Source organism: Cimex lectularius, unplaced genomic scaffold (assembly GCF_000648675.2).
Source record: "Cimex lectularius strain Harlan isolate CLEC.00 unplaced genomic scaffold, Clec_2.1 scaffold188, whole genome shotgun sequence".
Taxonomy (NCBI): domain Eukaryota; kingdom Metazoa; phylum Arthropoda; class Insecta; order Hemiptera; family Cimicidae; genus Cimex; species Cimex lectularius.
In genome coordinates, this window is record NW_019392882.1 from 435,117 (window position 1) to 449,026 (window position 13,910).

Consider the following 13,910-nt stretch of genomic DNA (forward strand, 5'->3'; position numbering starts at 1 on the left):
ATCCCCCTTTGACACCATTCGTAATCGAACTTGTCACTAACTGTTAATTAAAAGAAAACTTGAAAATATAAAGAAAACGGTTTTAACAGTAAAAGCAATTTAGGAAGTGAAATAACAATCTAAGATATTAACAAGCGCTTTATTTTTCCCTTTTCTTTTTTTCTTTTTCTTTTTACTATTATCCTTTTCCTCTCATCGTCTCGTAATTTCCGTTAACCCTTTCCGCACAAATCCTGAATCAATTTGCCTGTGAAAAGTTGACAAAGGCTTCTTGTCGGATACGGCTTTCAGAGAATGAGAGTCGTATATTTTAAATTCAGAATATTCCAGTAAATTGTGAAACTCTTAAATTGTATCATCAAAATTGCTATGATCAAAAGTTCAAGTTACATCACGAAAATCATTGAGTCATAAAAAAATTCTATTTGAATTTCAATTAGAAATAATTTATTCTGGCTTAAGTATTTAAAAATTTATAATTACTTTTTATGTTTAGAAAAACTAGTCCTTTTTTAAAGAAAAGAAGAAAAGTGCCCTATTAACTATTGTAATCTTAACAGAAAATTATTCCTTATTAGGTCAATACAATCAATATTCTTGACATTCTTTTTGGGAACCAGGTAAAAATTAATCTGTTAATAATGAAAAGGAATCGAAATAGGAAAAGACAGTGGGTGAATGGCCGTAGTTACAAGTAGCAAGTATCAAAATCGGAAGAAACAATGATGGTGCAGTTTCTAAGTTAGCGATAGATCAATTGCTAAAACGATCCCACAGGCTGCTTTATAACCGGGTTATACGAACGATGAGCTTTCTATGAATATTATTTATTAAAAGACATTCCCTCTTTGGACATACTTGATTCGGCCTTACTTAAAAGTGTGGTGATTGGACTGAATAAAAATTATCAATTTTTTTTCTTAAAAGTGCTTACATCTAATCATTTATGACAAGGAGTGTACCATGACAATCGTAAAGCCTACTGCGTCTTAACTTCATTACAACTCGAGAATGAAGATTTCATGAAGATGCCAAGTCTCTTGATGTATAATTACAATGTATGTCACAGTCGTGAAGATTTGAAGAAATTTTACCCATCATTCATGTTTTTAAAGGGCCATGGTGTTGCCTATTTTATACAAACATTTATCTTAATTATAGCTTAAAACTTATTTTGTTTAACTTAATGTGACCTAAGATGTAAAAGTCGTACATTTTAAAATATTTTTAATTGACTATTTAGTAAGTGACAACTTGCTGTAGATAGTAAAATATGATTTATCTTGTGGGATCGACGAAAATGATATTGATGAATAATATGCACTTCGGTCATCCTTGATTGTTTTGATCAGTCAATTTTCAATTTTGAAAATAATCTGTCATGATTGACCTCTATAAGAATAAAGGGATCACAAAATTTACAGACGATAAAATGAGGAAACTCTTGAATCGTAGATAATAAATTGGCAATTATTTCATTATTTTTATAATACATAAAAAGGCTCCTACACATCACTAATTTTAAAGAATTTCTTTGGTTATACTTATTTCTTACTTCGTATTTTAAAAATATTAGTTATACATGTCTAAGCATTCTTGAAGATGAACAGAAAAAAAACAGTAACTTTTGGTGCGTCGCGTCGGCGGCCGCAACAGTTAAAGCACCAACATAATTCAAAAACAGGTATAATAAAGTTCAATTAAAAAGAATAATTTGATCAATTAATCATTGTTTTATCATTCTTCAGTTAAACAGTTACTCTGCAGATACATTTTTTGGGTTTTGCTTCTTCAGCCTGGATCTGGGTAACACTGTGGGCAATACTGATTCTGGAAAATGAGGTTGTTTAGTTAAGTTCAAACTTACTATCACAGCCTACCGACGGGCCCCTGAGGTTTAGGCGTTGAATCGGCGCTCATCTCAGTATATATAGGGATACGAATACAGGGCCGCTGGATTCGAACCCGACATACTTACAACTGGGTTTTTTCCTCGTTAAAAAATATTTTCTTGGCTTTTTTCGCCGGGGTCAATTCTATTTCGCCAGGGTCTGGTATTCCACCTTAGAATTCATGATTTTTCTAGCTCTGATTCAAGTATAACGGACAAAAACCATTTGACAGTGGAAATATTCTCGATTAGGACTAATCCATGTTTGCATTTTATTTAAATCTATTGCGAAAAATAAAAATTAAATCAATCAAAATTCTTTAAACTTTTTCAATATCTGCAATTTTAATTTATTTACCAGTTCCAAATGGATGCCACCACGTTTTGTTAAGAACATTTTAACCCTTATAAAGTTTTCTATTAATGGTTGAGCCGTTTCAAATTTAACGATTTCTTGTTTTAAGAATTTGGCCTTATGACGATTTACCAGAAACTTTACGTAGAATTATTTAATTGCCCGAATCTAGCCGTTTGACGAGTTTTAGTTAAATTCATTTTTATTTTCCTCATATGTACTACCTGAAGACGAAAATTCCCACATTCTAACGCTCATTATTTCATTGAATTTGTATCAAATTCGGAGGAGCTAGGAATTTTTAAATGTAACACCGGACATAGACAAAAAATTGCCCCCCCCCCTCCCAGATTAATCCCGCCCCAAATATATAGTTTTCGTTTAAACGATTTGATGAAAATCCATATAGGGTGGTAAAAAAGAATCGATTTTTTTTTTTTTTTTTTGTAAGGTGTTTTCAAAAACATTTTTTATCAATTTTACTCTAACTTTGTGGCCCTAGCTTTTTCATTTCAACCAATACCAAAAATTAATTAATTAAAAGTTAATTTAATTAAAAGTTAAATTAATTAATTGAAAGAAATTATTTGGTCAATCGGACCACGAAATATAATGGATTTCCTCTAAACATTCACTAATTTTTGTAACATTTTATTCTTTTAATCTCATTTATTTTAATCCTCCATCATATTTACCTTTCCATGAAAAAGAGTAAATGAACAGATATATTATAACCTTGAAAAATGTTCACAATGAAGCCAAAATACGTATATATACACAAAAAAATTGAAGTCCTGTTAATAACATTTTGGGATTGAGGAGAGTAAAATGTTCTAAAATTACTTGCTACCTAAAATGCCAAGTGCAATTACTAAACTTATTGCGCAAATGAGAACGGGCAATAATCGCTACATTAAACTAAACATCACTGGTCATTGTTATAATGGTTGACATTCAGAAATTTACTGTCTGTTGTAGTTCGAATTCGTATGAAGATCTGTTTCAAATGTTATTACACTTAACAGCATACACATTATTTCAAACTACTTAATATTTCTAACAGCTATGTAATTACTGTATTAATTATATTGCCTACAAGGACTAAAGAAAAATTAATCATTTTATATCAATATGTGAAAATCATTATTAGACTGCGGCAATTTATTAGTGATATGTGAACACATGAACGTTACTCCATTTATATTTTCTATATTCTATTTAGTTACTTATATTTGTTTACAAATAGTGTGTATAATTTTAATATTTTTATGTATTAATTTTCGATAAGAAATGTTTCAATATCAATGTTTTGAATGAGCTGCTATATAACAATTAAAAATTATAATGTTCTCAATTCTATGTATAAGAAAAATTTGTAAAACAGGGCCCATTCATTGTTAAGAACGCTTATGAAAAAAGACAATTTTCATTGAATTTCCGTGATCGGACATCCTTATCCTGCTGATAATAAATTATGACCAAGCCAATAATAATATTATTATTTATTGTTTCAGTAAACGTCGTAGACGGCGAGATCCTGACAATCAAAAAAGTCAGCAGACTTCACATGGGCGCGTACTTGTGCATAGCATCCAACGGCGTTCCCCCTTCCATCAGCAAGAGGGTCTTCCTCCGTGTTCAATGTAAGTATAATCAACACTGTTTTTCAATCAGGCCGGTCCATTAATTTAATTTCACTAAAGCCCCGCGCTCTCTGACTCAGCAGCTTTTATTTTACTGCCGTCACAAAACACATATGGCTGTATCGTGTTCATTATGACGGGTGAAGGATGAGAGATACTTTATTATTGTATGAAAGGTCAGATACTCTTCAGAATTGAAAAAGTATACTGTTGACAAATTATAACTGTATATAACAACATCTAAAGAAAAAAGTTAAGCTCTTATAAAAAGACTTGAACAACAGGATAATAATGTTTTTTTCATCAATTATCACAAAGCCATGTTACTCACAAATGTGTTGAATAGGCACGAGATGCAATTTTCTACAAGTATACTGAATTAATTTACAATGTAAACTGAATGAAATTACGCGACAATATTTGAAATAATTGTTGTTTCGATTAGCATAAATCAATCCTAGGTTACCAATTGAGTTCGAAAAAGGCTGACTTCTTCGAGGAAAAGAAACTTGACCCCGTTTTTTCACGGTTTCATTTTTGTTGGGATATCATACTTATTTTTTCGCTTCAGCATCGTGGATGTCGTCTTCGTTTTGGTACTTGAACCTTTGGACCAAATTTATTTTTCAACCTATATGGAAAGTCCTTTTTTTTTTTTTAAGATAGTTCCTACTCACAGTAAGTTGTTTTCCAACAATCCAGATTTCGAGCCCTTAACTCATCATCAGGTTGAAGGATTTCTACAACCACGTTTCTCGACAAGAATTGCACAAGTATACCCGCCGATACCCGTCAACGCCTTGAACGTCGCGAGAAGCTGATATTTCAATGGCGCTGAATTTGAACATGCGAAATGCGGGAATTATAACACAAGTAAATATTATAATGGTAAATACTGTACGTAATTAATTATAAATTAGTACTTAAAGATAAAAGTAAAAAAATTAGAATAATACCTTAATATTCATAAATTATTATAAAAATAATAACAATTAAAATAATTAATTTAATTATTTGGACGTTTAATATTATTTATGAACATATTTAAAATGGGAGGTAGATCAAAATCTATTATATTATTAATGCGTTTATCTCCATGTTCGATTTTACATTTTTTTATTTCAAATTTCTCAAACCAATCTAGTTCTCTCCCTTTGTTCCCTTGAATTGAAATTATGTTTTCTTTCTTTTAGATGGTCTTTAAATTCCGAAAATTTGTTCGATTTAGGCAAGTGTTCTTTTACTCTCGTTTTTATTTCTCTACCGCCTTGTCCTTTATATTTAATACTTTGAAATTCATGTCGAGAGACGTGGTCGTAGAAATCCTTCAACCTGATGATGAGTTAAGGGCTCGATATCCGGATCGTTGGAAAACAACTTACTGTGAGTAGGAACTATCTTTTTTAAAAAAGGATTGAACAACGCACTCACTCCATCGTTCGTCATTTCTATATGAAAAGTGTCTTATAATTTTGATTATGAGACTACACCCTTTCCCCCAAAAGTGGCGGGAAATTTTTAGATTTTTAACTTTTTTACAATCTAAGATAACCTTTGTAACGTAACTAATTTCACGTTCCTAACTTACACGGGAAGTATATTTTAATTTTGATGATCTCTAAAACGACATTAATTTTAGGAAAAATGCAATTTTCAAATTCTCATCTTTTTTGCAATAAATATTATCTTTTTACCAATTTTTTTGTTTCTACCTACACTGGAAGTGCCTTATAATTTTGATGATAAGACTACACCACCTACCTACCTTCCCCTAAAGCGGTACTAATTTAGGGAAAATTGCAGTTTTCAGATTACGTACTCGTTTTATTTGCGATAAAAACCTAACTTTTACGGAATTTCACGTTTCTATCCATTCGAAGAGTAGCTTGTAATTTTGATGATGAATTTGCCCCCTCAAACCCTGCAGCGGCAAGTTTTTAGAAAATTTAAATTTTTAGATTTTTACAAGATGATTTTTTAAAAGACTCCTTTGTAACAAATTACATGTTTCTTACTTCTACGGAAAGTACATTATAATTTTGACGATGGGACTACCCTCTCCTCTCTAATAACAACTTTAATTTTAGGAATATTGCAATAATCACATTCTTACCTTTCTTACAATAAATAAACCTTTTTACTAAATTTCATGTGCGTATGGTGGAAGTGCCTTATAATTTTGATGGTAAGACTCCCCTCAAAGCGGCACTAATTCTGAGAAAATTGCAATTTTCAGATTACTTACATCTTTTGCTTGCGATAACATAACTTTTACCGAATTTCACGTTTCTAGCTATTCGGGAAGTACCTTACAATTTTGATGGTCATTGAATCAATCAGTAAAAAAATGTAAATTTTGTAATTCTTCCCTTTCTAAGGCTTAATATGAAATTCTCAAATGTATAAAATGACAAAGCGACCTTCTATTTTTCAAATTTCAAAAATTCATCTTAAGAGGAAGCAGAGATATGAGGGTGAGAAAAACTATAACTACTATACAAAAAGGGGCTGAGGATTCCACCTTGAGGAATGCCGCGCGGTGATTCTCTTGTCGCAAAACTTTATCTGCAATTGTTAGAATTATTTCCCTAATACTATACAAATTTAAAGTATTTTGAAAGATTATAGGAGGTAGTCCGATTTTAATCATTTTATGATATAGAAATCAAAGTGAACATTATTATATGCCCGTTTTACTAATCAGAAACTTTTGTACGCTTAGAAACATCCGAGCAAATATCACGCAGCGTATATTATAAAAAATAATATATTCAAACGAACAAATTTTCGCACTATTTCTTCCAAAATTGTTACTTTGCTAAGTTTTTCTAGTATTTCCCTTCTTGTTAAAATTGAGTAGATAGAGACAATTAAAATCGAAGGACAGTACGGAAATATTATTCCGAAGGATCTGCAATTATGACGCTGTCCGCTGTGTCAATATTAATTTAAACCGGACCTCCCCCGGCCTTCCACAGGGTTTTTTATCGTTTTGCGGAGTGCGTGCGTTATTAGTTTTGCAGCTTTACGCCTAAGTTTCGCTTTCTTTACCAGTATACAGTTGAAAAACTCGCCCCTCAAACGGAAACCCCTTTTGACATAGGTTTTCATCAGGACTGAGTGATAAAAAAAAGACTAAATTAAGTTCTTTGCCGTGGGTGGGCATCTGCTAGGAACCCTTTCCTCATATTATTCCGAAAAACAGTGAATACGCTGTTTTTAAATACGAGTGAGTACAATTTATATCCAGGCCTCTCATCGTTCTTTAAGGTTTTTTTTGTTCAATATAATTTAAAAACGGGTATAATAAAGTTCAATTAAAAAGAATAATTTGATTAATTAATCGTTTTATATCATTCTTCAGTTGTACAGTTAATCTGAAGATATTGGGTTTTTTCAACACTGTCGGAAACACTGATTCTGAAAAGTGAGAGGTTGTTTATTCAGTCAGACTTACTAGGAGAGGCTACTACGTGAGATAATGATGGTGATGGTTATGAGGATACTAAGAAGCGGGATTTATGCAGTAGTCTTCTGACTTATTGTACCTTCCTAGTTCCTAGTTCCCTAGTTCAGTGCAAAGGACTCAAACTTTCTTCTCAGCAGTTTTTTATTTTCTTTTTCTTTTTTGAATCCTAGGTTATGTACGTTGAGCTGTTGCTTATTGTTCGAAGATTATATAGTTTCTTATTATTTTTCTCTTGTTTCTTTCTCCTCCTTGCATAATCTGCAAATCGGATCATCGTATGCCCATGTTATCTAGATGATTTCTCAGATGCCAGTAACTGGTTAATGACAGACGTTGAACACCTATTTCAATTTAAATAAATTTTTGTTGTACTCAGTCAAAAAATACTAGATTTGTGTCCAAATTTACTTTCTAATGTTTTGAGCCGTAAAAAATAAAATGGCTTTTTGCCTTTGTTGCGCATGTATAACAAGTTTATTCCATATCAGCCAACTCTTAACTAAGATAAGAAAATTAGTAATTGTATGTACGATTGTAATGCCAGATAACCAGAAAAATTCCTGTCGGTTTAAATGGTTTAGTAAGTGTCATAATTAAAATTGGTTCAGAAATATTTTATTCGGGGAAAAAATCCCATTGATGTCCGTAACTTTCTCCCAACCAGTTACTAGCCTTGTTATGCTTTTCTTATCAATATTTGGGTCACGGGACATAAACATAAATTCGGCTAATTTTCCAGTTGGCGGCAATTATTGAACTCTGAACTTCTAGCTAAGAAGAATGAAAGTCAGATGGAGCCAAATCTGGAGAATGCGGAGGGTGTGGTAGGACTTGCCAACTACGCATCATTATCACTTCCTTTTGTCGTTCTGGCTGTACGTTTTCACTTTGTCCTAGTGAAAAGCTGCACGTTTTCTGTGCTGGAGAATAAGTTGTTTCACGGCCAAGGGCAAGAGATCAGTTGCAGCCGGCTAGAGTATATTTCTGCTGTCTGGCCACGTGGCAGGAGTTCATAGAACCCAATGCTTCCTGTACAAATACAAAGCATAACTTTTGATGGTGGATATTTGGTTATCCCGTCAATAGGGCAGGGTTATTTGGTGACCGCCAATTGCACGTCTTCATTAGCTTACTGTACAGGATCCATTTTTCGATGCAAGTAACATTCTAGTGAAAAGCCTTTGGGCAGTAAAACCAAAGGATAACAAATTTTAGATGATGAAGCTTAATACCGACGGTCAGTTTTATCAGGACCCATATGCTCAGCTTCCACATCTTTCCAAGTCAATGTAAGCTAGAGCGAACGGGTTCATCTCTTCGTTGTACATTCTAGCAAGCCTCTGACATGCTTAACTCGAAGCTAGTTAGTTGTCTTGAAGGTAGACAGCATCCCTCAGTTCGTCGTCATTCAAGACAGACGTCTATCAGAACGTGGTTAATTCTCATCCCCTCCTTCCCAAAAGCAAACTTTTGGAACCACTTAATCACTAATTTTTTCATCACTGAATACATTGGTAATTTTACGAGCTGCCATAGCCACTTTATAACCGAACATAAATACTTACAATAGGTACCACGAATCATGGGTTTTGAAATAATGAGGAAGTTATTATTTTATAATTTACAGTAAACAGTTCGAGACAGTTTTCTTTATGAACTACGCATTATCCTCTTGGCATTGTGTGAGGAAAACATCTACTCTCCCTATGTAAAAAAAAGTTGATTAACGACACTGCAATAAGCATGAATGAAAAACCTCTTTTCTGGTTACCTGGTAAATGAGCTTAGATATGTGTATAGAAAGATACAAAAACCAAAACATGATTTCTTTTACAAGGATTGTTGCAACACTTTAAAATCAGCATTTATAATTTCTTTTATTGAATCAATTCATAGGTAATAGCGTTTTTTGTTTTTACATGGAAACAAGTACGAATAGTGTCTAAGAAACTTTTGAACGAAACTATAACGTTATAATTTTACCCTGTAATTACGCCCCCAGTTTTGAATAAGAACGGTGTCAAGAGAAATGCTTCCAGTCCGATATTTACTCCGGTTTAATTTTCTATGTAAATAGAGTATGTAAGGAAGCTTTGGAGCAGAAGCGTAACAGACCACGAATAATCATCTATGGATAGGCACATACTAATGGACAAACAGACCGAGTTATGACTGCTAGGTTTTAGCAGTTAAGCGGTTAATTTCAATGAATTTTCATGTTCTCGGGTATTAGATTTATCGTTTGCGCTTTATTAAGATTAAACTTAAGTTTGAGGGAAGTTTGTTGTTTGTTTCAATAATGAGCCTTAACAACTTAAAAGTTTCACTTAACATGCTACTGACACTTTCACATATGGAAGCAAAATCAAATTTATTTTTAAAAAATTAAACTTTCACTTCATTTCTTTTTTCTTTATGAATTTAAACTAATGCTCTAGTACATAATCACGTTTACGTATACGTCAATCGAGAGTTTTTCCAAACCATAATATTATTATACTTTTAATATTTTACTTTTAGACGAATGCTTTATAAAAAATCTCTTCTGTTTATTTCTCCAGTTCCTCCAATGCTTTCTATAGCAAATCAACTTGAAGGGGCGTATATTGGTCAAGATATTTCGCTAGCCTGCCAGACAGAAGCATTCCCATCGTCCATCAATTATTGGACAACTGAAAAAGGGGACATGATCGTAAACGGTAAGTCATTCTAGACATTGATAAAATTATTGGCCAGTTTAACTGACATTTTATGGACGCTTTTTTGGAAAGTGGTTTTATTTGTTGCGTAGGTTAAACACTAATAAATAATGTCAACTGCTAAATAATGGTGTTAAGAAAGCGTAAAATCAAGTTTTACAGGATAAGTAGGATTATAGACAACATAAACCATAATACAACTATTTTACAGCAATTAATTAAAAATGGATGTTATGTATCTCAGATATTAATAAAAATGTACTAAAAGATGTTTACAATGTATTCGTTGAGAATGCAGTGTATTAGTAGGCCCAAACCATCCCACCAAACTTACTTTACAATATTTGAAATATTTTATTTTTGCTTATTAGCATTGTTAAAAGTTGGGATCTTGATAATAAGCTATTTCCTATAATGTAGACTTAAGTGCTCCTCGAGTACTTAATAACATATACAGCTGAGATGTTGAACTTTCAACTTTGAAAATCCAACGAAGGTCTGTGCGTGATTATCAGGTTTCACCGGTTCTAGTTCCAAAATTAAAGAAAGAACCTTACAGATTAAAATTTTCGTATAGCAAAAATGCAACCAAGCCTGCGCCCTTGCTTGGCCAACTTTTTCCGGTTGTTGAATTTCGTAATCGACATAAGTCCTTTATAATGCTCTCCAAGAAAAGTGATTTTCGATTGTTTTAGTTCCTCATCGTTTCCTTACTTACTCGATGAGGCGGAAGGCATCCGACGGGCTTAAAACCCCGGCGAGACGGTATATTTCGCCCCAAGCGCAAAGGGTCGTCAGAACCTGGTCTGTAAGGAGTCGCGCTCGCTCCGAGAAGGGCTTCGGCCCGGACCGGCTGCGCCGCGTCTCTCGCACCAGCCGGGCCTGCCGGCGACATATTCCATGGCGTGATCCGATTCGAGGACACTACCAGGTTGGGAGTTCGGCTGGGGCGGTACATCTGTCAAATAATAACGCAGGTGTCCTAAGGTCAGCTCAGCGAGGACAGAAACCTGGTGTAGAGCAAAAGGGCAAAAGCTGGCTTGTTCCCGATGCTCAGTGCGCAAAGGGACTGCGAAAGCACGGCCCATCGATCCTGTGGTCTAAATAGTCTCACCTCCAATGAATCTACTTTTTAATATTGTTATACTTCCTTAAGTATATAAAATGTATTTTCGTTTCTGTAAATATAGTTCTTTTTACATTCATTTTTACAAGTAAAATTATTGATTTGTTTTGTGACAGGTGAAAAATTCGAGACTTCGACTTCCGACCAAGGATACGCCAGGTACATGGTACTCAAGATTCGCAATGTGACCAGAAAGGACTTTGGTTCATACCAGTGCGTCGCCAAAAATTCCCTAGGTGAAACAGACGGAGTTATCAAATTAGAAGGTAAGACAATATTTTTATATAAATTTTAATATGTAATTTGAGTTAAGTAATTGTTAGACTGAAAACGGTGACCTGTTCCCTCGAAAGGCAATTTAGGTTCAGATAAACCAAATTGACGCGATACGACAAATTTTATTCAACAAATTTCATGTTTGTTATTTGTGGAATGACGAAATAAAGTCAACCATGAGGCCTGAAATTACTCCGGGCGTGCAAAGAATGGGAGCATACTTCAACCCTAAAACGCCCCAAGGTGCAATTTTATTTCGAAACTGACTCCTTTTTCGGCCATCTTTCAGTGATTTTGTGCGCACTGGAGTGAATAAGCCTTGCGGGGGTGAGAGCATTAAAATTAAAAGTATTCTTAGTTCAACATGAAGATGGACTTACATATAATGGTTTTCTTAATGAGTGTTATTTTATTACGTTTTCCTGCGCGTCGCTGTTGATTTTATACCTGACATTAATTTTAGTTTTGTTAAGATAGGTTTTAAAATCATGAACATTGTAAAAACATAAACACCCGATATCACGCCATTTCGAAACGTTTTACAACGTAAATTTTAAATAAATAGTGCCTTTTCGATTTTGATATTTTAATTGTAATTAATCACAATCGGTTATCCTTGTTCTACAGACTTCTGCTACATTTTGAAGTTAAAGCCGCTGGAAATACGCTTTGAATCAACTCGAGCCTAGTGATTTGTTTGCAGTGAAGATCATTTCATCGGATATTCTGTATCTGAATGACGAAGTCTTTCGGAAAGACAGACCAAAATGGTCGGTAACGACTAAATTTCAGGGTCATCACTTTGGACACGAAGAAACCTCACAATTATAGTTAAATAGGCTATCTTTATGTTATGGCTATCTGTTTATCTTTCCGCCTACTTCGTGTAGGGTCGGTAAGACTGATCAGTACTTTTCTCACTGAAGACACTGTGAAGCAGAAACGCGAGGATAGCCATATAAAAGTGATCGGCAACGAGTTATCTACAGATATCTTTATTTTTCTACTCATGTACATGTAATTATATATTTGCTTTTATATATCTTAACTAAAAATGTACAAATTTACTAGTCAGATACCATCAACCTTTGGGTGTTCAAAGCTCTCAATCTCATTAGACAGTTACTTAGTGTCAGTTGACGCACTTTGCTTCCTACAAACTCGGTCATCCTTAAAAGGACAATGAGGATTTTTAACGTCCGCACCAGGCACATAGGCCTTATCGGACGTTTTGATTCTCAAAATGAGAGCTGACGCACCTCCGCATACGACAGAAGTGTGTTTCTGCCGCAACATTGGTGCAGAGGCCGCCCAACCCCGAGGGGCCAAGACAAACCTCGCTCTCCGCTTGCCCATTCCGAGTGGTCGGGTCCGCATTAAGCATCTCCGCCCAACGCCTCAACTTCATATCTCCTCCTGATCCTACATATTGGCCCACTGCTGCTAACAAACGCCCAGATCCCCTAGACCTCTTCATTACATCCCAACTCTCTTCACTTCACCACCATGTTTGTACATTGAATGATCTCTCATCGGATCATAGTCCTGTTCTATTAACTATCGACACCTATCCCANCTGGAAGTGTGGGGTTCAGCCAAACATTCCAATATCCATCGCATTCAAACTGCCCAGTCTATAATACTACGAAAAATATAGATGCTCCATTTTATGTATCGAACCAAACTACACATACAGATTTACATATTCCTTTCGTACAAGATAAAATACGTTTCCGTTACCGTAAATTTCATAAAAACCTCCCAACTAACGTAAACCAACACATCAGAAACCTCGCATCCCGACGAATCCCCTCAAACCCTCCTCGACTACTGAAGAGACAATGGCCGCGAGATCTCCTAGGAAGTGATGATGATGACAGTGAAAGTGATAATGACACACGTATCAATTGAACAAACAATATTATTGTAACATTGGAGTAATACCAATGGGTGTTTTCTCCACTGTTGGTTTTAATTTTGTTTTGTTTTAATTACCTTTCTCACTGTTACTTATTATTGTACCTACTTTAAGGTAGTTGTAATGTACAACAAATTATATATAAAAAAATATAAAAAAATACTTCTATTTTTTTTACAATATTTGTCCCAAAGTTCAATCGGCAGAAGTGTTTATTATTTGTACGTACGTATTATTTTCTATGTGTGACGTTTTTCCACAAACTGCAAATGCAATGCAACAGGATGGGACTTAGAAAGCACAAATGGGAATTCTCTTTGGCCAATGGACCCGGAGCGAGCAGATTTCGAGACAATGACACCAAGATGGGAGCGGTCAGGGAACGAGGACAATTTGCATAGCCTCCGAATAACCCCGGGAGGGTATTACAATTAAGACCCATTTGCGCTCGCCGTCCTCAGATCTCGCGATTTTTAAGCCCCGGCTTTTGGAGAGGGAAGCCCCTGGAACCGGGAATTAACAAGGGAAATACC

At 34.5% G+C, this 13,910-nt stretch overlaps 1 protein-coding gene across 1 annotated transcript in view; it reads left to right on the forward strand.

Moving 5' to 3' along the window:
* Positions 1 to 13,910, forward strand: part of LOC106660793 (lachesin-like) — a 329,309-nt gene that overhangs the window by 274,181 nt on the left and 41,218 nt on the right. The window contains exons 6-8 of the mRNA XM_014383725.2: positions 3,761 to 3,889; positions 9,920 to 10,057; positions 11,300 to 11,449. Coding sequence (XP_014239211.2) covers positions 3,761 to 3,889; positions 9,920 to 10,057; positions 11,300 to 11,449 — 417 coding nt within the window. The remainder of the gene's footprint in view (positions 1 to 3,760; positions 3,890 to 9,919; positions 10,058 to 11,299; positions 11,450 to 13,910) is intronic.